The 25,900-nt window shown below is 36.2% G+C and overlaps 1 protein-coding gene across 4 annotated transcripts in view; it reads right to left on the bottom strand.

The window, feature by feature from the left end:
- The window catches only part of LOC103770662 (calcium-activated potassium channel subunit alpha-1-like), a 57,696-nt gene that overhangs the window by 2,685 nt on the left and 29,111 nt on the right, over window positions 1–25,900 (bottom strand). For 2 of the 4 annotated variants that reach the window (XM_008937933.1, XM_008937932.1), the window contains exons 4-9: window positions 21,428–21,541; window positions 18,049–18,179; window positions 9,478–9,672; window positions 7,798–7,916; window positions 5,886–6,110; window positions 3,793–3,821 (exon numbers count right to left, since the gene is read on the bottom strand). In XM_008937933.1, the coding sequence (XP_008936181.1) occupies window positions 3,793–3,821; window positions 5,886–6,110; window positions 7,798–7,916; window positions 9,478–9,672; window positions 18,049–18,179; window positions 21,428–21,541 (813 nt within the window). The remainder of the gene's footprint in view (window positions 1–3,792; window positions 3,822–5,885; window positions 6,111–7,797; window positions 7,917–9,477; window positions 9,673–18,048; window positions 18,180–21,427; window positions 21,542–25,900) is intronic. The other 2 variants (XM_008937934.1, XM_008937935.1) reach the window with 2 other exon arrangements.

Genomic DNA, 25,900 nt, shown 5'->3' with positions numbered 1-25,900 from the left:
CTGCCCCCTTAAAGTTGCCTGAATCTGAACAATGTTCAATCTCCCATCTCTCTCTCTTACCTACTATAATTAAGTTCCCTTTGATTTGAACAGATTGGACGATAGGAATTCATAATGTTACATTCTGCACACTGAAGCTAACTGATTAAGTACTTTAAATTATTCTTCCTGACAGAATGATAAAGTTACAATCTGTTCAGAGATGATCTACAGCTTGCCAGATTCCTACCGCTTCTTTCTACATTCATTTATCTTGTTGTCAAGCAGTTAAGAAAAAAAAAAGCCCTCAATTCTATAGATCTTTTAAAGTCATCAGAACATCTGAATTATTAATGAGACTTTAAGGGAATGGTTCCTGATGGGGACTGGTTTAAGTAAGGTTGTAAGAAAAAAAAAAATCTGGGAATGTGTACACATCAAAATAATTTCAGCTCCATTTAAAAACCCATTTAGTTCAAGTGTGAGACATGAACCATTATGCATTTGTGGAAACCAATTTTATGTGATCTACGATTAAACTAACCTTTCAGAGAAGTGTAAAGTGTGATGTTATCATGTTCTAAAAGCCTTGGAAGATCACATAAACAATTTCAAACTAACAGTTTTCTAATGGTTTGTGTTTAAAATGATTTTGAGGCAAGTTAAGCACTGTAAACTTTTATCTCTACCTTCTTTTTTAACATGTGGTGTACAAACTTTCCTTACAAACAGAACTTGCTTCAACTTAATTCAATCTCCTAGCAAGAAAGGAGAGAATTGGATGAGTGCTAAGGATCAGGGATGAACTGCACTGTGTTTCTCAGCAGACAGTGTAAAGCACTTCCATTTCCCCTGCTTTCCCTGGTATGTTCAAGACAGCACATTTATTTATATGTATGTTAATCTTTACAATAAATCTCATATCCAGGGAGCTGATGAAAAAGACATCTAGTGTCTTGTTGCCATTTCCCAGCAAGTAATAAATACAGAAAAGAAATAATAAATGCAGAAACTAAACTAGTAGGTTGTAATTTCTTTTGCTTAATTTTTTTTTTGCCAGTGCTGAGACCTTGATCCAGGCATTATCATTTCCAGCATCAAATGCTTGAACCCACCATTACAACTTTCCTGTTCCTTTTCTGCTTTTAAAACTGTCTTTGACCACATAATGATGAATCTCCTGTAGAAGTCTATCAACCTTTATACTTACCTTTGAAATGTGAGCTCAACACTTGTCATCTTTACTCTCGGCCATTAAGATATTCTGCTCCTAATTACAAAATGTTCTTTTAGAATCTCTTACACACGTTTCAATCTTTTCTGTTATGCTGACAGTCTGACTTTGATATGTCTTCTAAAGTCCTACTACAGATTTGTATGTATCTTAAATTAACTACTTCTTCTTTCCTTTAAATCAGTCCAGAAAACCCTTTTTTATGACTTCATATATTTTTATATTCATCAACTATTTTTAATTCCTTGTCATGTTCAGTCTGGTTCTCCCCTTTTACCATATGAATACTGAGACTTAACATTTGTGTTTCTATGTTATAGTGAGAACAGGCATAGTTTTTTATTTTATTTTTTTAAGAGTTAAGAGAGACCCTGATCTTCCTACACTATTTGATGGGTTTGTTTTTGATAGAATAACCTGTGAGATGATGGAATGGCTAAGAAACTTAATGCATCAGAAAGCAGAAACATTTACTTTCCCCTCAAACACTTGTATTTGCAATGAGCTATCAGCATCCCCATATGTTCATGAAGGTTCTAAAGGCTTCATGCTTTCATTACAAATAAATAAAAATTAATGTCTTGCAGATGACTGTTCCTTACAGCATAAAAATATATAAATAACTAAAGTAAAATGATAAAAATACAGATTTCTTCAACTGTGTAAGACTCTAGCAATTCTCTCCAACAGATTTATTGTGCTGGTTCTTTAAAATTTCTGCTACTAATTCTGGATTGAGTAATCACATTTGAATAAAAGTCACTGTGAAACACCCTCTCTTCTAAGCAAAGGCAACGAATGTACCAGCTAAACATGCCACAAAGATTTGTCCAATCTGTATTGTCACCATTGTCCCAGGTTATTTTACAACTGTTTTAAATCTTTTTTTTTTCTTTTGTGACGCTTGCAGTTTCAAATGAGTCTGTACATATGTATTTGTGTGCCTCCACATAGGCAGATTATTTACAGCTAAGCTGAAATTCTCCCATGCAATTTCTTTCTATATGAGAAAAAAAGTGATGAGAGTTTCTCCACCCACCTGCTCAGCAATTCTTTGTTTGGTATATTATTATTTTTCACATGTAACAGCCAGTAAGTAATTTGCAAGGAGGGAGAGAAGAAACTACTCTGACTTTCCCTGAAGGTCTTTATTTTCCTCCAAAGCAACTAAAGTTTCGGACAAAAGTCCAAAAGGACAAAAATGCTACGCTGGACTTGCTCTTGGTGATTTCTTATTTTTTAAACTAGCAAAATTCTTATTGTTGACAATGGGAATTTCACTGGAAAATGCCTGACTGCCAGTGGAAACCCATTCCAAATACTTGCAAATTTGCTAGAAATGATTTTGTGTCAATGTTCAGATCAACAAAGTTACTAAGAACGTAATTTCCATGTCAAAACTTGCTGGGACAGATAAAAGTGGCAGGACCTCCATTTAAAGCTCTAAAATATTATCTCTTGACACTGGTGATGGTTTTCCACTTCAAAACCTAATAAGGGTAGTTACTAAGAATATTTGACTTTGGATAGGCCTCTGAAAAAATAGATTTCCTGTTACATTTCAATATAAAAAATTTTGACAATGTAACATAGTTGATTCACGCATTCCTCTACTTGCAATGCCCAACATTCCAATTTCATCAGTATATCCATATCAGAAAGTCTTCATCATTGTTTGATCACTTCAATCACTATTTGATCAATTTGACTTTAGTTAGCAGTAAAAATTGCACACAGTGTAACTAAAAATCAAAGCTTTAAGACTTCCAACTTTAGGACAGAAGACAGAGGAAAATTACACTTCAGTATGATTTGAAGACTTCAGATTTGCATCCATATTAGATATTCCTTTTTTTTTGCTCAGGAAATAGACAAGTTGCTTCTCTAATGTATGCTGTTTATATTTTTACTATCTGAGCTGCACAGTTATACAAATACTATTTTTCTGGATAAACTCATTATGTAGTATGTGACAAGTGGCTTCGTATTAACACCCTTCCTTCTTCTGCTAAATGGAAAACAGATAAAACATTAATGGAAAAAGCATTTTGGTGTCAAAGCCATTAATATTCTTCCAAAATGCATAACTGCTCTTGACTATCTTCAACATATTTCCAACATAAAAAGATGTTCATGAACATACACAGGGGACAGGTGAGTAGGAAGGGGAAGGAAGGTAGGAAAGGAATTGGAGTGAGGAATGAGAACTTAATGTCTGCACTAGGGTAGTCATCTTCACTGAGCAAGAACCTTGGTGTTTACAAAAGGACACGTGCAATTAGAAAGGCAAGCAGATGAGAGGAAAAAAAATAATACAGGGTTGAGCAACAGCAGCAGCAGCAGCAGCCAGTTTGACTTCTGGTTTGGAGGAAAAAAAAACCAAAAAACAAACAAAACAAAAAACCACAAAAGAAAACCAACAAAACAACCAACCAACCAAACCAATAACTGAATAAAGTTTGTAACTGTTTGTTTTGTTTTGTTTTGTTTTTTTAATTTCACAAGTTTTCACAAGGACAAAGTTATAGAAGGAAACCCACAGCAGTTGCTAGGTCATGCAGAACCATTAATTGTCATACCTTGGCCCATTCTATTCATCCTTGTTGCACTTTAGAAAAAGAAGTAAGCTATGTAAGTTTTACAATGCTTTTAAACTGTCATATTTCCTGTTGAGCACTTTAACTGGCACATCCTTTTAGTAACAAATATTCTTAGGGCAGAACGATAACTTTCTTTGCAAAAAGAAACACATAAATTTGTCTGAAGAGTGAAGAGCAACTGTAATAGATTCATTTGTAGGGGATCATCCATAATTTGCAATGTATTTCACTGATAGGACTTACAGCTGCAGTTGAATGCACACATACACATATATTCCAATCATTATGCATAACAACACTGCACAGTGGTACTCTCTGTAGCCCACATATATGGTTTGAGGTTTTGTCAGTAAAAGTGCTTGGCTTCATTGTCAATTCACACAGCAAGCAAATCTTCAAAATTATCATGCTTGGGAAAGGGAAAGGTAGAAAACAACACTAACCATAAAGCACCTTTTTTGGGTTGGCAGTTAAAATGCTTACACTCCCACATCCAAATATTTATTTTCTGTCTGCATGCTTTCTTGCTGGGTAGCCAGGGAAGGTGGTATGTGTTTCTGTACTCCCTCACCTGGGAAACTTCATAAGACCTAGAACTAATTCTAGCTTTCAAAAAGTTGTCATATGAAATAGAAAAAAAAAAAAAAAAAACCCAAACTTGAACTATCATTTCTATGGCTTTCTAGGACTGGTTCCTTATCACTATATAATTTAATTCCATGCCACAATTTTTGTTTGGCTATGTGTGTTTTTGGTGAGAATCTGCAAGAACCTGACTGTGGCAAATGCCTAGAACATGATGCCTCAGCACAGTGAATATTTCTACCCAGCCTCCTTGTTCTTCTCATTAGCTCTCTAGGGCACAGCACCTTTTCTTCCCAGATGGGAGAGACCTTAAAGGCACTCAGTTGTCTTCCCCTGTATTCCTGTGTTCTGGCATGCACATGTAGAAAAGAACCAGATGGAACATGGAGAAGTATTTTTGGAGGATCTTCTCATATTAGGACTTTCTTTGCGAGTTTTATACCACCACTCTAACTTGGAAAAATTAAACTACCATCTGGGGAAAGGAACTAAATCCCTTGAGAACTGATACATAAGCATAGAAAAAATGCTTGCTCTTTTCTCAGCATTATTTATTCTGTACATAAGGCGACTAATTCACCTTTTAAAGACGCAAAAGTCCCAGAAAGGCAGTTTTTAATGACTCACATCCAATATTTATGATACATATGGCTTTTTATCCTAAATGTCAAAAGTGAAAGAAAAATATAGCTATTCATGTGGCAGTATAAATACACAGAATAATAATTTAGTATGCAATTAGACTCTTACTAAACTTAAATTAAACCACTGGAGTTTTACAACTCCACACCCAGACAATTTCAGTGTTAAAAGGGAAAAGATGCTATTTCCAAAAGGCTAGTATTTTAGATAAAGTCTTTAAACAAGCAGAAAAGTCCCTGATATTACTTTGGTATAAAGAAGGTATGTAGCAATAATCTATACAAAGAGTGTAAATTCTATACCAATATAAGCTTTGAGAGTGAAAAATCAGCAGGGATTTTTTTTTTTTCTTAAATGTGTTACTTTTATAAGCTTCAAATACATGTAGCAACTCTTGTAAATATGAATATAAAAGAAACCTACAGCACTGTACATCAACACTTCTGCACTAAATTACTTTCTTTGTGTAACTCTGACATCAAGAGCAAGTGTTCATGTTAAATATCATCTGTTTTCTGATACGTAGAGTAACTGCAGTGAATTATTTATGTTTTCAGTGTGCCTATGACTTCAGAATTTTTCTCTCTCCCCTAGCATCATAAATAACTTTTGGTCCGTCTGCTTTGTTGCTGTTGTGCTTAAGGGTTTTATGGTGGTGAAATAAAATGACAATCACATGCACACTGTCATACATATGCAAAAATATGTGTACAAAAAGGGAGAATTCCATGGGAGAACAGGGAACACTACTGCTGGAAACATTAATTGGGGAGAATGGGTGGTGAATGCAAGTTTCACACAGTGGAAGCAGGTACACATATCAAAGTCTATCTTCCTGCACATACTTCTGTTTTTCCCGGGAATCCCTGGTCTTGGTGCGGTTCGGTCGGTTTGCTGTTGATGGGATTGAGTGAACTGATGAACTCTTCTTGCTGGAAGAATAGGAGGAATGGGAGGAATGAGAAAGACTGGCCCGGGACTGGCCAGCGTTGTGGTCAAATTGCATCAAACAGAAGATCAAGTCTGTCGGCACAAGCTCGAATTCATATGGTGGGTTTGTGATAACATAACTGGGAAGAAAGAAAGAAAGAAAGAAAGCAAAAAAGAAAGAGAAAGAAAGCAGGTTTAGATTTGTACTAAAAAAATTTTCTACAGTTATGTCTTGAACATTTACCCAGATTTTTGCATTTCTGTTTCCTTCAGTTTGTACCTAATTTTAGCTCACATAATACCCACTATGATTTAAGACCTTCAGATATCAGTTATCACTTTTTGTATGTTTTCTGTTGCAGAGACATACTGACTAGAATGTTCTTCAAGTGATTTACATTATGATTTTTCAGAGAAGATGCCATACACATCACCCTCCTTTCTTTAGCTGCACTATAGAGTAATGACTCTAGCAAACAAATTTACAGATTGACAAAAAACAGTAACATATCCACTAACAACAGTATTTTTAAAAATGTCTGAAAAGCAGGGAGAGGAAGATTTTAGGTGCACTTCTATTTAGATACATATTTACTACATATATACACTGCAATAGATCAAATTGTTTGGATTGTGACTGTACATGACGTTAAGCAAAAGTTAGTAGTAAGGTTAATTTTATTAACCACATATACATTCATAGCCTCAAAGAGCATTTATAAAGAGAAATCTGTATATCCAAGAATCCAGCATTGCTAAGTATATGTTACAGGCCTAAAATAAAAACTATCAGTTTCAAGAATCACCATCTTCAACCCTCTTTCAGAGTAGGAAGGGTTTATACACCCTGCTGCTATATTTCTTCGTACACAAAAAACATATTTCAGCAAGGCAATAGGCATTTTCTGTCCAAGCAAGAAATGAGCAAACATTGATCATGAAGCTCACAACTTCTTCTTTTCAAATTAGTTTAATGCTCTTAAGAAATCTGTCTTAGCTGCCTCCAGGACAGAATTCACTTATTAATCCAACAAATAATCCCAAGTATAACAAGTACAGTGTAAAACTAAGCTGAAGACAATTTTTTCCACCCATTTTGTCCAGTTCATTATAGAAAAAAACACTTTGTTGGGCTGCAGGGTTTCTTGTTGCCACGTTCACCCAATAATGATGCTTTTTGTAGAGAATGAAGGAGTAACAGATGGTAGATTTGTGATAGTTCTTGTATGGTTCCATATGCATATATCTAGTAGGCACTTAATTAAGACATATTTCAAGTAAGCTGCTAAATGGCCTTCTGATTGGAAAGATGGAAATGTGTCTGCTGTATTTAAAGCATCGAGGTCATCCTTGGTGCTACTGGAGTAAAAATGCAGCCTAACAAGAGAAGGGTTTATGATTAGATACAGATAGTACCAATGGGAAGCCTGCAGGAATATTTTTTGAGCATCCAAAATAAAAGAAGTCTACATAAACTCTACTATAACCTAAATTATTATCCAGTAGTTTACAGCTGATTGATATAAGCAACCTGAAGTCCTTTCCTTGTATGCAAGCAGTGGATCATCATAAATCAAAGATATATTCTGAAAAGAAACTTTTTTCATTATTTATTAAAATTAGCTTAAAACCTATGCTATGATATCCAGCTTATGATTTAAACTCAGCTAAGAGTCATCATGAAGTCCTCAAAGAGCTAGCTTTTGTGGCAAGTTTATGTAGAAAATTGAGAAAGCTTTTTTTTTTCCAGATTAGTTACAGGCACTGGGATCTTCCTCATTGAGAAGATTTAAGAATAGTGAAGCTATTCTAAAAGACTAGACTCACCGTTTAGTGCATTGGCTGGGTGTACTTAGATGCGCATCCCTTAATCGATAAATTCCAAAGCAAAGCATATTGTATGTTTTCAGTGCTTTACAAAATAGATCTCCATAACAACCTCCATCCTAGGAGAACGAAAGAAGAGGAAAAAAGAGAGAACAGCAGATTTTTTTTTCCTTTGTTTTCTCTGTTAACACAGTGCTAGGGAACAGGATTTTCATTATGAGTCTGTACAAAAAGGACAACATATAGACAGTCTCTTGTTTGTCACAAATGAGAATCTTCTACCCAAGGAAATGACTAATCTAAGTTTTATTTCAAATATGTAATTATTTGAAGTGATGATTATTTTAGAGAGCCTTGGTCCATGATATGATGGTAATTTGAGAAGAATGAATGACTTTACGCTGGAAATATAAAGTTTGGTACCAAAAAATGCATATTCTACAAATTACATTAACCACGTAACTATGATATTAAAATTGCTCATATTTCCAGCCCTTTTTATGCAGTAGCCATACTGCCACCTAGACAAACAAATTAATTGGGGAGCAAGACAGAAATTAGAGTTCTTAGAGGTTAAAAGGATAATAAAATATCTCCCATTGAAATATAACAATGATATTAATGCCACTTTTCATAAATAATATAAAATACTTTAACTAAAAAAAGGTTGGATTTGATAATTTGCATATCTAAAATATTGATTCTTAAGTAACAGAGAGCATTAATGCATTCTGCCCTTACTGATGTAGTACAAGTGAAGCTCTGGCAAAATAGCATTTGAAAGATTGGTGCTGCTTGTTTTATTTGTGAAAATGTTATGCTGCATGCCCAAGTGTTTTGATGAGCTGTTAGTCTCAGCTATGAATGTATTTCTACATGAACTGAAAGGCTGTTTACTTCTGTCTGTGTACTCGTGTCACCCTTAATCCTTAAACTGGGATTCCCTGTAATTTCTGTGAAGCAGGCTACTCCGTTCTTTTGGAACAGAGCTGGTGAACACAAGGTTAATTTAAGAAATATCAAATCCTTCATCATCATCAAAGCAATGTGAGTGCTCTGGAATTTGCATCAAGATTACAAGATTTGGTCCAGAAAATGTTTTGAGATACTTTTTATCCAAATGCACCATTTTAAAGAGCTTATTTGGGTTTGGTTTTGGTGGGTTTTTTTACTTCATTCTTACGATGGTGGAGTCAAAATGCCAGAAAATTAGGATTTTGCAAGGATTTCAGTTCATCCAGAAACAGCAGAAACTAAACCTTACAGCTTTGTCTTCAAGCTAATAAGCATATTTTAAGCAAGAATTGGAAGTTCCGTGGAAAGACTAAATAAGCTTATCAAAACCCAACAAAAGTATAGATACTGCTCATGTTTACAATATATTATTGTTAGAATATCATCCAACTCAGCTCATCCATCTCTTTAGCTGACAACTAAGAAGTGCCACAGGATTTTCTATATGAAATATCCAGGCAAGGAGTCTGGGAATTCACATAGCCTCCTACAAAGGATAAGAGCAGACCCGTCACCCTGTGCTATGAATTGTCAAATGAATCAAAAGGGCTATTAAATTAACTAATAGAATTTTTTCACTAATTGAGATAGATTTTTAATTCAGTCTGAGAGAAAACAAATAGATTGCAGAGCAGCCTTGGTCCTACGTTTCCCTCATGATCTTACCCCTAGGTCTGCAAATGGCCCATCATACAAAGCCAATTGAGCAACTCGACACCTGTCCCTGTTTGCAAGTGTCTGGGGCGTGCTGTAACCTCCTCTCAATGCATTTTCCTCAGCAATCAGTGCTTCCAGCTCTGGGGTGGCTCCTCCTGTTACCAATGTCCGTATCAGTGTGAGAATATTGTCATTGAAGTATGTCTGCAAAGATAAAAGAAAGCTCTTTAAGCAAACACCATTAAAGTCACAACTGAAGACATCCAAATTACAACTTTTCTGGGTTTCTGCTGTTTAAAGTTCTTGGCTGTCTCTTCAAATAATTTTATATAGAAAGTGAAAAGACAGCAGCCTCCAATTACTCTATATTCTTCTATCCCATTAGGGTCCTATACTAGATCTTTTTAAACACCAATTTAGGCTGATTTTTATTAAAGCACAAAAATTTGAATGATTTATGTTTCCTATAATTGGTGTTAGTAGTGATGCAATGACTGCTTTCCTTCTCGCTGCCTTCATGTCTAATAATAGGCTTTAGGACATGTAATTGTAAAATTCAGACCACATTTAAAGCTTACACAGGCTAGATTGCCTTTTTACTCTTGTCACCAATTCGTTGGGGAGCTGCCTTTGTGCTGCAAATGTCATTACTTATTACTGTGGCTGGACTCTAGCAGTCTAACCAATGTATTGTACTAAACATCTTATTACAAGACTTGACAGTGTTCAGACATAAGCATGTATCAATTAAACATCTTGAGTTCATTCCAGATAAATGTATGATGAGTTTTGGATCCTGGTGGTCCTTTTAAAAAACTCTAGGGTATAGGGTAAGTGTGGTTTATTAGGGAAGATTTACTTCACACTGACATTTTGCCAGTGTCTGTAGCAGTGCTGGTCTGTCAGGCAAACAATGGGTATTTTAAATATTAATTTAATGCCAGATGAATGACTTTCAAGTTCACTTAAAAGTATACCAGTATAGTTCAGAGATACTCAATTAAATATCTGCAATGTAATGTGCTGGGCAAAAAAAAAACATTGCACAAAAAAAGGAGACACCTTCACTTACAATGTCCCTAATATCTGTTTTCCAAAGCTTTGCAAGCATGTCAGACATACAAGAAAAAAATGAGCTCACTGTAGAGTACAGAGGACTGACATTACTGCATTTGTGGATTCCATTACTAGATTTGTGACTTTTGTTGAACTTGGGGCTTGGAACAAACGTCTACAATCCAACCAAGTAAAAATTAATACCGAATTCTCAAATAGTGCTTGTTGTCCAAAGATAATTCTTTAAAAATAATACTTTTCAATGAAATTCATTGCTCTAGCCCTATAACATAATTGTATTCAATACATGGGTAAACTGAGGTACAAGTTGAAATACTTTATCCTGAGATCAAACATCAGAACTGGCTTCCTATCCATGTTACTTTGATATTCATTCTTTCTATAATGAAACTTCAGTTTTATTGTTGACTTGAGCTGACAGATAAAACAGGAGAAAATTAATTCTACACAGCAATGCTTTTCATTGTTACGCTGAAGTTTCATAACTTCAAGCTTCTCTACTTCTTTACATAGGCATATATGCCATTCACCTGTTGACTAAATCAAAATGAGAGGAACATATTGTTATTGTTATACATGCCCTAAAGCAAATATTCGCATCTCATCAACTCCGATTACTTTAAATTAGCCTGGGTAAGGCACTACATATTTTAAATACATAGTGTACTGGTAAGAGTTATCTGACATTAGCAGAGGTTCAGGAAGATTTAGTTAGTCTAAAACAACAGCTACTCTCAAATCAGTTCTTACATATGTGGATGCACTGTGTAACAATTCAAGTATAATACTCAAAACTTTCTTAACATAAAAAAAAATCAGTGTGACCCCTTGCAGGAGTCTGGAGTGATTACATGATGCTTAATAAGAATTTCTGTGGTGAGAAAGAAGGTGTGATTGTTTATTCTTCAAGTACTTCTTTCTTGACATCCCTGAGGTGAAAATCAGAGTTGCCCTCTTTGGTAACTCTTCACACTGTGCTGTCCTACTTCAACATGTTAAGTGCTCAGAATAATAAATAAATAATTTTTATTTATTTTTTTTTTTTTTAAATCAGCATTAAGTTTAACCTCTTTTTTTATTCTTTGTGAGTATGTACTATGTACCACTCTGAACTAAAATATTTAGCACGATTCCTTTAGTCCTGCAGTTAGGCAGCAATTTTACCTGACACCAGTTTCATGGATATAAAGCCAATTCTGCCACACCTAGAGTTTGGAGGCACTGCAACTGTAGAAGCTGGAAAAGCCCATTCAGTAAAAATGTGCTTTGACATATTTTATACGGTACTTTAAGCACATATCTCCACAAACCCATATGATTTTCTGCAACAGTACCTTCGTCCATGCCTTCCCTACTCTTTTACTCATCATTTTGAATTCCTCTTTCTTCTCTAAGTAATGATATTTAGTATTACTCAAAAATACTATTCTCAGTTTTGCATCTATAAATCAAGACAGAAGAACATGAAACAAAAGCAAAGCATATCTATACTGGTAGATTTTTCAACTCTGGTTTACAATGAGGCCAATTATGGTAGGAAGTGTTCACCTACTCTAAGACTGATGGATGCTGGTTTGTGTAAAATAGCCTGGTTTTATAGACTGCTGACTTGCAGTGATTGCTAAAACACACAAAAGTCTAAAATTGTACTGATAATTTTATTACTCTTTAGGAGGAATCATCAGGCCAGCCTTCACTGATCTCCAACTTTTTCTCTCTCTTTACTCTGTAATTCAAATTATAACTATAGACAGAATCCAAGATTTAAACACATATACTCTTAGCTCATCTGAATTCTGTACTGTGCAAGTACACAATTACAGCTCACTGTAAATTCAGTAGAGCATGATATCCTAAGAAATTATACTGTAGCCATATCACTCATTTTACTACAGATCTCATATTAAAGTGAGAAATTTAAGTAGTAGTAAAATAACGTATCAAGTCAGGCACCCGTCACAAACTTATTAATACAAATAAAATAAAGTATGTGTGTATGTCCCCATTCCATCCCCCAGTGCAATTAAGACATAATGGGCCCAATTCTGACTTATGTCATGTGCTAACCAGGAATAACTCTGGAAGTCATACTCTACTATGAAACTGATGCAAATGAGAAAAGAATCATGTCTATTGTCGATAGAATAGAATGCTGTCACTGGAGAAAGGCCTCCCACTGCTAGACAAATGCTAAGGCAAAAGCTAAGACAGTTATTAGCAAAGGAGGCAACATTTATCTTGGAACAATGGCTTAATTTGGGTTTCACTCCATGACTGATATGGATGTCAGCATTTAACTAGATGGATGACTGCAGCCAAATGATGGGTTTGGAGTTTTTGCCATCAATAAGTGAAAAGATTCCAGCTTTCAGGATGGACTGTTCTGGCATTGCAACCAATCAGAAAATGCCTAACTACAACCAAGAAGGGATGGGTGAATAGGAAGCTGTAACTTGTTAACTTCTGCTGAATAGGGTTGCTTCCTCTTGTACTAATGTATTTATCACTCCTCAGGAAAACCCCATCTATTCTTGCCTTTGATTATCACAAAAATGAGATTCCTCCCATTACTTCTTGGTAGCTTGAACTGGGGAACACCAAAGAGCTCAACTGGCTGATGTCCATTTCTTTTGGAATAATAATACAATGGAATTAATTTGAGAGTGTTCTTCCACTTGCTCTGTAGGAGGGTACATGGCCTGAATATGCCAGTACTTATAAGAAAATGGTCTACAAAATATCTTTGGAAAAGTGCTGCTGTACTTAAAGTAACAAGACACTTTCCAGTGATGGTAGTGAACCCCTTTCGTTGACTATAAAATCCTAACTGAGGAAATACTTGTTTGCTACTGCCATTAACTGAACCCCCTACTGGACATGAGTGTGACCGCTATAATCAGAATGAGAATGTGAAATAGGTGCAGTCTAAACACAGAAAAAAATGAAACCCCTCACAGACGCTGAAACGGGGTAAACAGCAAGGAAATTCTGACACAGATACCTGAGCTAGCAGTGCCACCTAGCCCATGATCTGGAATTTTAGTGCAGCTCTTTCACGTGTTTCGAGGATGCTTTCCCCTTTGTTCAATCATTTTAAAAAGTATAATTACCAGAGTGCTTATGTTTTGCAGTTAATACTGTCAAACCTTTTAAACTAATTGGTCTTTTACAGAAAATTTAACGGAAAATTAGCACATCTTTTAAAAACATTGCGTTAACTTTAATAGCATTTTGCCTTTCATTTAGAATTACTCTAAAATTGTCATTCTCCAAGTCATATTTGCCATTTTTTTTTCTGTTTGCTAGTGGTTTTTCATGGATTTCTTTCAAGAATAGTCCCCCTTTGCTGCACGCAGTTTTCAGCATTGCTTTCAGACAAATATTTTAACTTGCTTTCCTTTTTCTGTTCGAGGTATTTTGTTGAATGAATAATACATATCCAAACCTGAGGAATAACTGAAATAACATCAGTAACTTATACCAATAACAAAAGGGCCTTTGAGACAGAATCAGCACCAGAAAATTACAGCATTTCACAGTTTGAAAATCTACTGATTCTCAAAATACTATCCAAACTTTAAAGAAGTCTGGGACACTTCAGGTTAAAAAACACTGCTTGCTAATCCCCTGAACAGACTCGGACAAAAGATAGTCTTGTGTTACAAAATGTCCCTATCATAGATTAGAACAGTTTCTTTTCTATATCAACAAGACTGTGAGGATCCCTGAGGGAGAACTCTTAAGTAGAAGATATACTGAAAAAAATTATTTTTAACTGGTTTAACTATTGTCTGCCATTCTGCATGCTTTTTTTAATATGAGTAAACTGTAGAATGTAGTATTACAGAACAAAAATCAAGACTTAAAGATCCAGGACAAGCAAATAAACTCTAAGATATCGAATGTGAAAGGGTATAATCTGGTACTGAAGTTCCTTGCCTGTAACGGCACCACTCTGATTGTATACCAAGTCTGTCGTCAGCAGTATGTATGGGAGGGATGCCAACCTGCCAGAACTTCTGTGGTTCTCACAGTTTCCATGTCAAAAGGAATAACAGAGAAGATTTGGCTCTCAGGCCAGTTCTTCAAAGCTTTGAAGGTACAATGCGTTGATAAAACTGGCTTCCTCAGAAAATCTTTCTGGAATAACTATCTGAACAAGACCCAGAAAAGGAAAAAGTACTTCTCAAAAATTTGCCTCTCTAAACTATTTGATGTCATGTAATGTTCTCATAGCTGAAGATAATCTTTTCACTAAACATCCACATTCTTTAAATGGTGCTTCCAATCCCATGGTTTTTAGTCCCATTCACTCTGGTGATGAGAATGTGCTTTGCTTTTCAGGAGCAGTGCCACCTTGAGACTGACAGACTACATATATGATTTCCTTGAGTTTACATATGTTATGCCAAACCAGTTATTAATATATCATTCAAGTTTCTGATGGCAGTAGTAGATGTTTCTTCAAAGACATAATAATGATTGGCTGGAGCAATTTAGCAATAGCCACTGCCACACATAAAAGATGAACCATGGTTGCAGGCTCCACACAGAGTACAATGAGGCACTTTAACCAATGCCTGGAGAGACCACTGTTACCAATGCATGAAAAATACAGTGTAGTTTTTGAGCTTCTGAGCAATGATCTTCAAACTGTGAACCACAGGCTTGTGGAATGGATAGCCTGTAGACAGCAGTTTGAAAAGTAAACTTCATTAAGCTTTTTAATAGACAATTTCAAATTTAAAATACCCAATATGTCATCTCATAGGAAATAACACTAAACTAGCAAAATGCATTCAGATTTGAATCAGAAAGTGACAATGTATTTTACAAGCTGTGATTCATGAGCAGGGTTTAGTCCACTACTTCTACATTAATAAAACTATATAAAACTAATAAATATAAAAAATATATAAAAGTATATAAAAGCAAATAATAATTTTAAACTGATTAATACTGTTTAATTATTATAATTCAATAACTGAATAGTTTAGTTATTTTTTAGTATATTTTGTATCTGCTTTTCTGTATTTATACGTCTGTATACATACATACGTATGTATGTTTCAGACTGCCTGCAGTTGAGAAAAAAGCTGTATGTGTGGGCAATACTCTACTTTCTGATCTCAGACCTGCACTGTACCTTTGTATTGTAGACCATATAAGGAATTGATTCCAGAGATATCAGGGAACATAAGTCAGAGTTTTTTCTATAAAAATTAAGCAATAAAAAACCCTAAATCACTGAATTAATGGAATAATGAACTATGTCCTTGTCTCAAAGTAAGCTGGCATAGGCCAGCACAGTGTAATTTCCTTCTTTGGGAACTCCTGTGCAATTAATAGGATAAAAGCATCACTGCAGATACCACAATTTAACTAGGATTTTGGGTTCAGTTTGCCGGCACTGGCTTGAAGTTAGGCAGAATAAATACAAGCAGGTACCTAAAATCAAACGTATTAAATAAAAAAAAAAAAATAAAAAATAAAAAAGGTACTATAGTGCAAGTAGATTAGTTTGAGTGAGAAATGCTCTTTTGCTTGGAGAAGAAATGAAAGAATATATCCTTCCTATGAGAGTAGGGATAGTAAAGGGAAGACATCTCCACACTTTACACTTTCTGAAGGCTCAAGGAGAATTGTAGTTTTCCATCTCTTTACTAGGCCTTTGAGGAATAAAAGAGAAAATAACACTGCCACCAATATGTGAAGGGCTAAAAGAAAAGACAGGATAGTGAACAATTCTAACTGACTGAATCCTTGGCTTGTCTTCTTGATTAGTATTTTTTCTAAGTTAGAATTTTCTACTCTTGTTATCATATCTACTTCTTTGGCTTCGGGCTGCACTGTCCTTGCTATATAATATGACCACTTAGATGTGAAAATGTTTGAAAAAAAGACTCTGCTGAAGAAAGGCATTGCACAAATGGAGGGGTAGGTTGTCAAAAACTAAAAGTTAATAAAAGCTAGCAATAACTAAAAATATTATCAAGGCTATATGATGAGTTCCAAATAAAAATTTCTGAACTGTCATGTTCCTCATAATCCTTATTGCGTTGCTATAATTTACCTTTGCACAAGGAAGCAGTGGTGTCCACAACATTTTGCTTTTTTTTTGTAGCAATACCAGTAGCAATTTGAAAAATTAATCCTACTTTTTCCTAGATTCTAGAAGTGCCCTACTGAGCCATTCATTCAGGAACATTGATTTAGATAATGATGTGAGTAGATAAACAGCTCTCAAGATAACAATTTCAAACCTTCACGTTAAATTATTCCCATTTATAATGTGAAGATGCTAAATATTTTATACAGAAAGATTTTAATTAGAGAAGGTACAACATTTAAGTGTGCTTGTTTAGGCTTTCTGAATTTGTCTTGTTTGCAAAAATATGGAAAGCAAGTTTCAAAAAAAGTATTTTCTGAGTTTACTGCAAAGTCCTAGGCTGCATTAGAATAAAATTTTACCATTGTAGACAGATAATATTAATCTGTGGATAAAAAAAGGAATACAGAAAGGAACAAAAATATTAAATACAGATAGATAAATATGAAATACAAATAAAATTTTAAATAATAAAGCTCACTCTGATTTTTTCTTAAAAGCAAAAAGTTTCATTCTTAATTTAGGTGGTCAGACTTGGCTTTTTTAAGGAAATCTGCTTGCTCATTTCTAATACTACGTGGAATTTACAACTGATCATTCCTAGCACTGTGGAGCTTTATTCCATGGAGAGCTCGGAAAGTCTACGCTCAAATTTTAAAAAAAGAGTATATCCTTGCTACATCTATCAGAGCTTAAGGTCCTTCTGAAGGACATGCAGCTTACACAGAGCAAGACTGGTCTGAAAACCTAACCAATACAAATGAAGGGAGGATGAAAATGAGCATGATCAAATCATTTGCTTCTAAACTGTACTATGGCTTCAAACTAAAAACCCTAATGTAGACATAATCAAAGGCTACCATCCATAGTTTCTGGTATGCACTTATGTTTTCATTCACAAGACAACTTATGTGAAAAAGATGATGACCTTTCTTCACACAAGTGTAAGATACACAATGTGTACAATGCCTTTCATATAGTTCTATCAGTTTCCCCCGGTGCTTATGCTCAGAGCATTGTTCATGACTACAGGAAATTCAGAGCTTAAAACATGGTTGATTCTGTCTGACATGAATGGTGAGCACAGGGTCTGACACACTGAATTTGGGTCTGGGTTTCAGGAGGGAGAAACAGCATTTTTTGGAAAATATTATCCTTAAAGCCTAACATGACACTCTTTGCTTCTAAACTTGAGGCCTCATAGTAATCCTCGATATTTCAGTTGTTTTAAGGTCTCTGTGTCCAACTAAAAAATAACCTCATTTAGGCTCTGAAATTCTCTTGACATCTAAGAGAAAAGTGTCTTTTCCTGACCACCTGTGGAAAAGGGACTATGCTTTCATACTGTTTCACAATAAGTCTGATGTAAGGAAGTGGGAAAAGATTTTGCTTACTGCGCTCATGAGAGAGTCCAGCACACTGACAGCAAATGCGGTTCCACATGCAAAGGGCTGTGTGAGATACAATTCTGTGTCTGGATCATCATCATCATCTTGGTCCAAGAACTGAACATTTGAATCATTTACTGAAAATAACAATAATGATAAAATTATAAAGAGCTTTTGGGTAACCAGCGTGTGACCTTACACATTACACACTCAGAAAGAAAAAGAAACAGCATATGTCTGGAAACACAGACTTGAGTCTTTGACGTCACTGAAAATAAAATCAAGATGGATGTGCAAATGTGCATTTAAAAATCTGTTGATCGTTATTTTGCTCAGAAGAGGTGACTCTCTTGCCCTTGAGAGGTGACTATCACTTTCCTGTAAAAGTAGCTTCATGGCATCAGCTGCCTGCACTTCAAAATGAGATATATGATGCTTTTTTTATATACTGAGACAATCTTGGCATTGTACAGGTACAGTGACTAAGGCTGTATACATGTATGAAATGTTATCACAAGATACCAAGTCAGAACCCCACTGTAAAATAAAGGCTGTCTGTAAAACTCTGATATAGTCCATGGGCATCTGTTAGACCTGCTGCTTTGATTCTCACTGGAGTGGTGTTAATGCATATATGGCAGAAAACAGGATAAACTGTCTTTTTAACATGCATCTATCTGAATGAATGAGCAATACTCCAGCTATTCTGTTGCAGCACTGCCTTTTGCTCAAGTATCTGTCTCCATAACTTCACTTCCTTAGCTAAAAATTCGATATTAGCTAGTCTGAAAAAGGTTTTGCATCAGGCTGTTTTAACAAAAAAGCCCAAATAAAGTAATATTTGTTATTTAGACTTCCTCTGACATTTCATTGCCACAGTTAAGTTCTCTGCCTCCACCTCATCCCACTAAAAAACCCAGTTGTTTTATTGAGATCAGTGTATCAAGTGGATCCTATTTCATGAAATATTTTATTTCCACATTAGTCCTCAGGCATGAAAGAACAGACTGCTTAGCTATGCCATTGAAATACTCTTTAACTTACTAAATGACAAATTAAAATTTCAGTTCTCATGCAAGGACAGGAAATAAAGAAACTTTTTCAGCATTTGAAACTGCACACATTGTCCATGTCCCAGTTCCCAATGTGAACACATCTCCTGAGTCAACCCAGTAAGCCTTGAAAACAACATGAGAGCTGCTGTATACTTCATCAGGTTTTGGCTCTGAACTTAGCTAGAAACTCTTCTGCCTGCTGTTCTGATCTCCTTTCCTATGCAGTTTCATTTTCCATTTGTTCCTTTTCCAAGCTGTATATACTACTTTGCTTGCCATGCTTAGCTTACAACATATGAGCAACTATAGATAAAGCCTCACAATAGCTGTCTAAAAGAGATGAGAATTGTTATCCTCTATTTAGAGCCTTGTTGAGCCAGTATTTGGCCATGATCAGTCAGTCAGGACCTGAGCTGAAGTAGGATTTAAAATCCTTCCTTCCCACTCCTTGAACCATGAAAATGTTAACACCTCAGCCTTGTAAAAGGAGACGTGTTCTGCCTTGGGACTCAGAAGAATTTCATCCTAGCAAACATCAATATGCATAATACACTTTTATTTGTACAATGGCTATCAGTTTATTCTCCAGAGCCTGATGTATAATTTCAGAATCTACTTTTTGAAGAGCTTGTGCCTTAATTTGCTAGTTCAGAGTAGGCACTATTGACAGTAGCATTTTCTTTCAACTTACATGTGGCAAACTAATACATAGCTTTGACACCAGCTTGCTAGCTGTGTATGGTGCAGTTTCCAAGGTAGTACAAATCTAATGTGAATTCTGCAAGTGTGGTTTTATCCTCAATATCTTTATCTGCCTGATGCAGGTTAGCATGCTCAGGTTGTTACAAAAGGTCTCTGGGCTAGGTGAACTGGGCTCAAATGTGTGGTGCTGTGCCATAGAAAATGCTCATCAAACTGCTCACAAAAGCTGGCAAGAGTTGTCTTTATTGAGAGGGATCAATGCTGAAGCTTGTCTGCTTTTTTTACAGCTTCAAAATCTGAGCTTCTGGGAAGAGGCCTGCTCCCCCAAATAACAAACAAATAGCTTAAGGGGAAGTGTGATGCTGGGGTTTGGTTTGTTGGTTGCTGGGCTGTCTTTCTACAATCTTTTACTTCTTCTTTAACTTTCTGTGAGAACTTCTAAGGCATGTCCACCAAATTGACAATAAGCTGAAATAACAAAAAAAGAAAGAGAAAGAGAGACAAGGAGAGAAAAACTGGGGGTGGGTGGGGAGGGAGGGCCTGGAAGGTGGGGCCCCAGGCCAAAGAAAATGAATTGGTGAGAAGGTGCTATGAAAACAGCCGCAGGTCAGGCGAGTGTGATCAAAGGTTTACTAATGCTGCGTGAAAAAAAAAAAAAATCATTAAGAAAGGCCAGAACAAGACAGTCAGTTTCAACCAGAACCACAAATAAAACACATTCAAAGCAGTGCCATGAGGGTAGCCCCTCTGCTACAGCCAGATAAATAAAGGAAAAGCTGATGACAGTAAGAACAACTACAACAGAAAATAAGACAGTGATTTGAAGGAAAAAGGCACTTCTTACCCAGTTCAGTTATCATTAGAATGTGGGTTCCACTGTTTTTTTCCTGACTGATTGAAACCAAAGGCAGAAGTTTGCCAGGCTTAGCTAATAAGTAAAGTATTTAGGGGGAAAAGAAAGTACAGAAAGATAATAAAGTAAGGGAAAAAGACAGGTAAGGCTCTAAAAAAAAAAAAAAAAAACTGAAAAAGAAAATAAAAGGACAAAGGACCACAAATCAAGTTCGTATTTGCCATGAAAAAGCAGAACAGCTTCTGCACTTCACATGACACCACTTGACAACATAAATACCCACAGCTAGAGTGGAAATCAAAGCCTGGTTACCTACCATCATCATATTCTCAGGAGTAAAATGTCTCATACTGTTATATAGAGTTTGGTTACACATAATTAAACAGTTCTGGACCATGAAGAAATAAACAAATGGCCTCTTGCTATTGACTAAATGCACAGGAAATGTCTGTTCATACTTACTGTGGTTTTTTTTCTAATCTTAGCCCAAAGACCCCTGCTTATTTGTTACACTGTGTAAAAAAACATCTTGTCTGATAGATTGTTTAAGAAAATGGAGAAAACCCGAAGGAAAGAGAGTAATATATTTCAGTGATTCAAATAAAGTGAAACAATGGTCACTAATCTTTCTTTACAGAAAGTAATTCAAAACAGTTATCAGAATAAAAGACAGTGTAAGTTACAGTATAGGTAATTTTCCTGAGGCTGGATAACAAGGGAAGTGGGAAAAAGATATGAAAATGCACATGAAAGGATAAATGTTAGCTTTCCTTACCTAGCTCTGTTATAATAGGGATGTTGGCTCCTGTTGTAATGGAGGGTTGACGTAACAGGCCATGGACTGGACTGTTGTCTGGAGATGACCTATCCATCCCAGGGGGTGTAAAGCCTAAAAAAAAAAAAAAAAAATTAATAAAATTACATGAGAGAAATTTTACACGGGAAAAACTATGTAAAAAAAAAAAATCATCACCAACAGGGAATTCCCCATCTCTAATTTTTTTTATTCAAGAAAAGTATGGTAAAAAACATTATCATTTAAAAAAACGACTTATTTTTCAGTAACTATATGTTAAAAGCATAATGCCTCACAAATATGCAGGTCATTTCTACTGTAAGATATTTGGTAGCTAATGGAGAAAATTAAATTTATTTTGTTATCCTAGGTAGCCTTTGCATCAAAACATGCAAACTGGAAAGAATAATGCTTATTTAAAAATAAATTAAAAAATAAGGATTTCAGTGTCAGATAAGTTTCATTTTGTCCTATTAGTATTTCATATAATCCTGAAACAAATGCCTTTCCCTAAACCTCAATTTCAAAGAGTACTTTTTGTAAACAGTATTATAACCACAAGAAACAAATTGCTTCCATTGGCACGTTTTAGGTTTGATAACATCTTTTAAAAAAGATAGGATGGAAGAAAAAAAAGACACAGATTTTATTTTTTCCTCAAACAGTATGTAAGAGGAATGCTTGAAAACAATCTAGAAAGTTTTATACCTTTGGGGATGTAAAGGAAACAAAGGTAGGAGAGGAAACATATTGACAGGCACTCAAAGGAAAGAAAAGATCTGGAGAGCAGCAAGGTTCACCTCTTAAAAAGGTTTTGTTTTAAGACTGATTCTCCACACAGTTTGAAGTTTGAAATGGAGCTTTTGACATTGAGCTTTTTTTTTTTTTTTTAAATAAAAATGCCCAGGCAAAGCTTCTTGGAGTTTGATTGTAAGTACTGAAACATTCAGTTTTGTACAAAAGCCTGTGCAGCAGTTGGACCAGCAATTCACAGTTGAGACTAATGCATTCCACCTCTCTTGTCCATTAAAGATGTGGAAAACATAGGAATGTTCTATTTAATGTTATTATTGCAGAAGTAATGGTGAAGCCAGAGTTTAAATTTTGGGTTTTCCTGCAGATCAATGTCAAGGCAGCAGTTTTAAGCAAATATTTGTCTGCTAAGAATAGGACTGAGCCAAGCTCACTTTAAAACACATTTCCGAGAACGCTTACATTTTTTGGCACGTTATGCCCAAGTTCTTTGACCTTGCACCTGACATCCAGGGAAGAACTTTTGAACCTTTGTCATTACTAGTCTGAACTAGTTTTGAATTCTGCATATACGGATTTTCAACTAATCATAGCCAAATTAATTCCTGACATTACTTAATTATCTTGCAGTTTGGAAGCTTTCACCATGTTAAATTCATTGATATATTCATCCGCTACTGAATTCAGAAGATATGATATTATCTACTTCACTTTTCTTCAGTTTGGGGACTAATTTAGAAACTAGAAAGCGTCTAAACTGAAAAAGTTCAGAATCTTGTTATTGGTTTAGAACCTGTTAATATGCAGTACTGTTTTTATATTAGAATCATAGAAAGATTTGGGTTTGAAGGAACATTTAAGGGTTATCTAGACCAGCTCACCTGCAGTGAGCAGGGACATTTTCAACTAGATCAGGTTGCTCAGAGCCTCATCCAACCCAACCTTGAATTTTCCCAGGGATGGGGCAATGATCACATCTCTGGGCAACCTGTGCCACTGTATCACCAACCCTCATTGTAAAAATTTCTTCCTTTTCTCTATTCAAATCTCCCCTCTTTTAGCTTAAAATCATCAACCCTTAACCTGTTGCAACAGGCCCTGCTAAAAAGACTGTCCCCATCTTACTTAGAGGCCCCGTTTAAGTATTGAAAGTCTGCAACAAGGTCACCCTGGAACCTTGTCTTCTCCAGGCTGAACAACCCCAATTCTCTCAGCCTGTCCTCATATGAGATGTGTTCCAGCTCTCTGACCATTTCTGTGGCCCTCCTCTGGAGCTGCTCCAATAGATTTTTATTGTGCTGAGAACTTCAGAGATGAACACAGTAACCAAGTGGTTACTGCAGTCCCACCAGAGCAGAGCAGCAGAATCATCTCTCTTGATCTGCTGGACACACTTTTGATGTATCCCAGTTGGCCTTCTGGCCTATGAGAGCACATTGATGGCTCATATTCAGTTTTTCATCCACCAGTAGCACCAAGTCCTTCTCCACTGAGGTGCTCTCAATTCCTTCATCCCGCAGCCTGTATTGATACTGGGATTGCCCTGCCCCAGGTGCAGGGCCTTGTTGAATCTCATGAGGTTCACATACCCACTTCTCAAGCTTGTCCAGGTCCCTCTGGATGGCATCCTGTCCCTCTGGCATATTAATTGCACCACTCAGCTTGGCGTTATCTGCAAATTGCTGAGGGTACACTCAATCTCACAATGTCATTGATGAAGATACTAAACAGCACTGGTCCCAGAAGAGACCTCTGAGGAACACCACTTGTCACCAATCTCCACCTGGACATGGAGCTGCTGACCACTACCCTCTGGATGTGACCATCCATCCAATTCCTCACCCACTGAGCAGTCCACTCATCAATTCCATATCTCTCCAATTTAGAGAAGGATGTTGTGGGGGATCAACTCAAAGGCTTTACAGAAGTCCAGATAGATGCCACCTATAGGGTGTCCTCATGAGAGATTTATGGTTCTTTTCCAGAGATAAATACCATCACTCTTAAACTGTCCCTAAATGAGACAATCTGTAAAGACCACTAGATCAGAAATTTACTTAATCTGATTTAAAATTTTATTTGATATTCAGTTCATTTCTCCCTGTGTTTTATCTTTATCACATATAGAACATATAAGTAATGACATAGAATCACTAGGAAAAGAGACTTACTTAGCCTTCCAGAAGGTACCAGTACCCTATCACATGAAAACGAGCTACAACATGAGTATTGTAAGGACAGGGTAAGTAAAAAGGGAGTGAAAAATCCATCAAGAAATTCCTTAGGAGAAAAGAAGTGGATGCTGTATCTCAAACAGGCTTGCAAGACAGAAACATTGCCATAGGCGAACCTAAGACAGCAAAGCAATTCTACTTCATGTTACTAGTGCATAGAAAATCTTTAGAAAGCAGATTTCTTAGAGACAATTGGAAATGCTGGCCATGTTAACAGTCAGTTATTTAATACTATTTGTTGTGCTAGAACTAATTCAATAAGACGAGCATGGTGACAGTGAGCTGCATTCCCAACTAGCATCAGTTTGCAGATGTTTCCTTGTGCCTGCCACTGTGACCGATAGCTGTATTTGCTCTCTGAATGCTTACTTCTGCATGGCAGAGCCTAGGTTTTCTCAGACTCACAAAGCCAAAGCAAGTCTAACAGGCTTCCTTCAGGCACCACCTCACGAGTTAGACATAACTCTGAGGCTCTCACAACAGCAGGAAAATTAAAGTGGGACTCCAAAGGGAGGAAATGCTGTGTGAGGATAGGTGGGTGTGAAATCTCCTTCTTCAGTAGGCTCCGGTGTTCAGGTTTTGCGTTCTGTTAATGCTACAAGAAAGGCAAGACATGGCTTTTGTTGCAGTATAGTAAAAAAAGCTCCAGAGGCTGTAGATTCTTTGAGTCGTTAGTGGCAGGCTCAGCTGGGTCCTCTGCAGAATTACAAGTCAAAATGGCAACAGCAAGACTTCTTACACTCATCTGAGAGAAAAGTAATCTTGTTCCAACGGGAGAACTCCTGGGAGCGTCCCTACAGGCTCTGCTTCTCTTTTTCCTGAGGGTTTTTCTCTCCCCATTTCAGGATGCACTCCCTAAAACATCCTTCAGTGAATCAGGCTCTTCAGATGGCAAGAGCACATCAGTATTTCCCTACTAGCTAAACATGAATCGAAGAAAGTTGGCATAACTACATCTAAATGTTTAAGTCCTTCTTGCCCTTCCTCTACTGCAATGTGCACACACAAAGCCATGCATATGCACATTCTCCCTTGAAGACTGTTTGTAGCCACCTCTCTCTAACCCTTCAAATATTTGTCTTCCTAGGATGGTGTTAGAAAATTGAAGTAAATATGGCATTTGTTAGACACAGACTGTCAGGCGCTCTGTAATTGTACACTGTGCACATAGTGCACTCAGTCTGAAACACCAGAAGCATATTAAAGGCATTTTGTTTTCTCCTTGAATGAAAAAGACTCATACCTTAATATTTTTCATCCTATGGTCTTGGAAGATGTGAGAAATATATGCTATTTAAATTTAATTTCCTTGTCCATGCTTAATTCAGACATCTCTACAAATCCACTTTTTAAGAATATAAAAGTCTTGGAATATTTTTAGTAAAAGGAAAATTGGAGTACTTGGGGACTTTGTGGGCCCATGTCTGGAGTCACATGGGATCAGACACCTTCAGGCCACATTCCT

This window comes from Merops nubicus, unplaced genomic scaffold (assembly GCF_000691845.1).
Source record: "Merops nubicus isolate BGI_N331 unplaced genomic scaffold, ASM69184v1 scaffold17663, whole genome shotgun sequence".
NCBI classification, from domain to species: Eukaryota; Metazoa; Chordata; class Aves; order Coraciiformes; family Meropidae; genus Merops; species Merops nubicus.
Note: the sequence above shows the minus strand (reverse complement) of the source record. Positions and strands in the feature narration are given on the sequence as shown.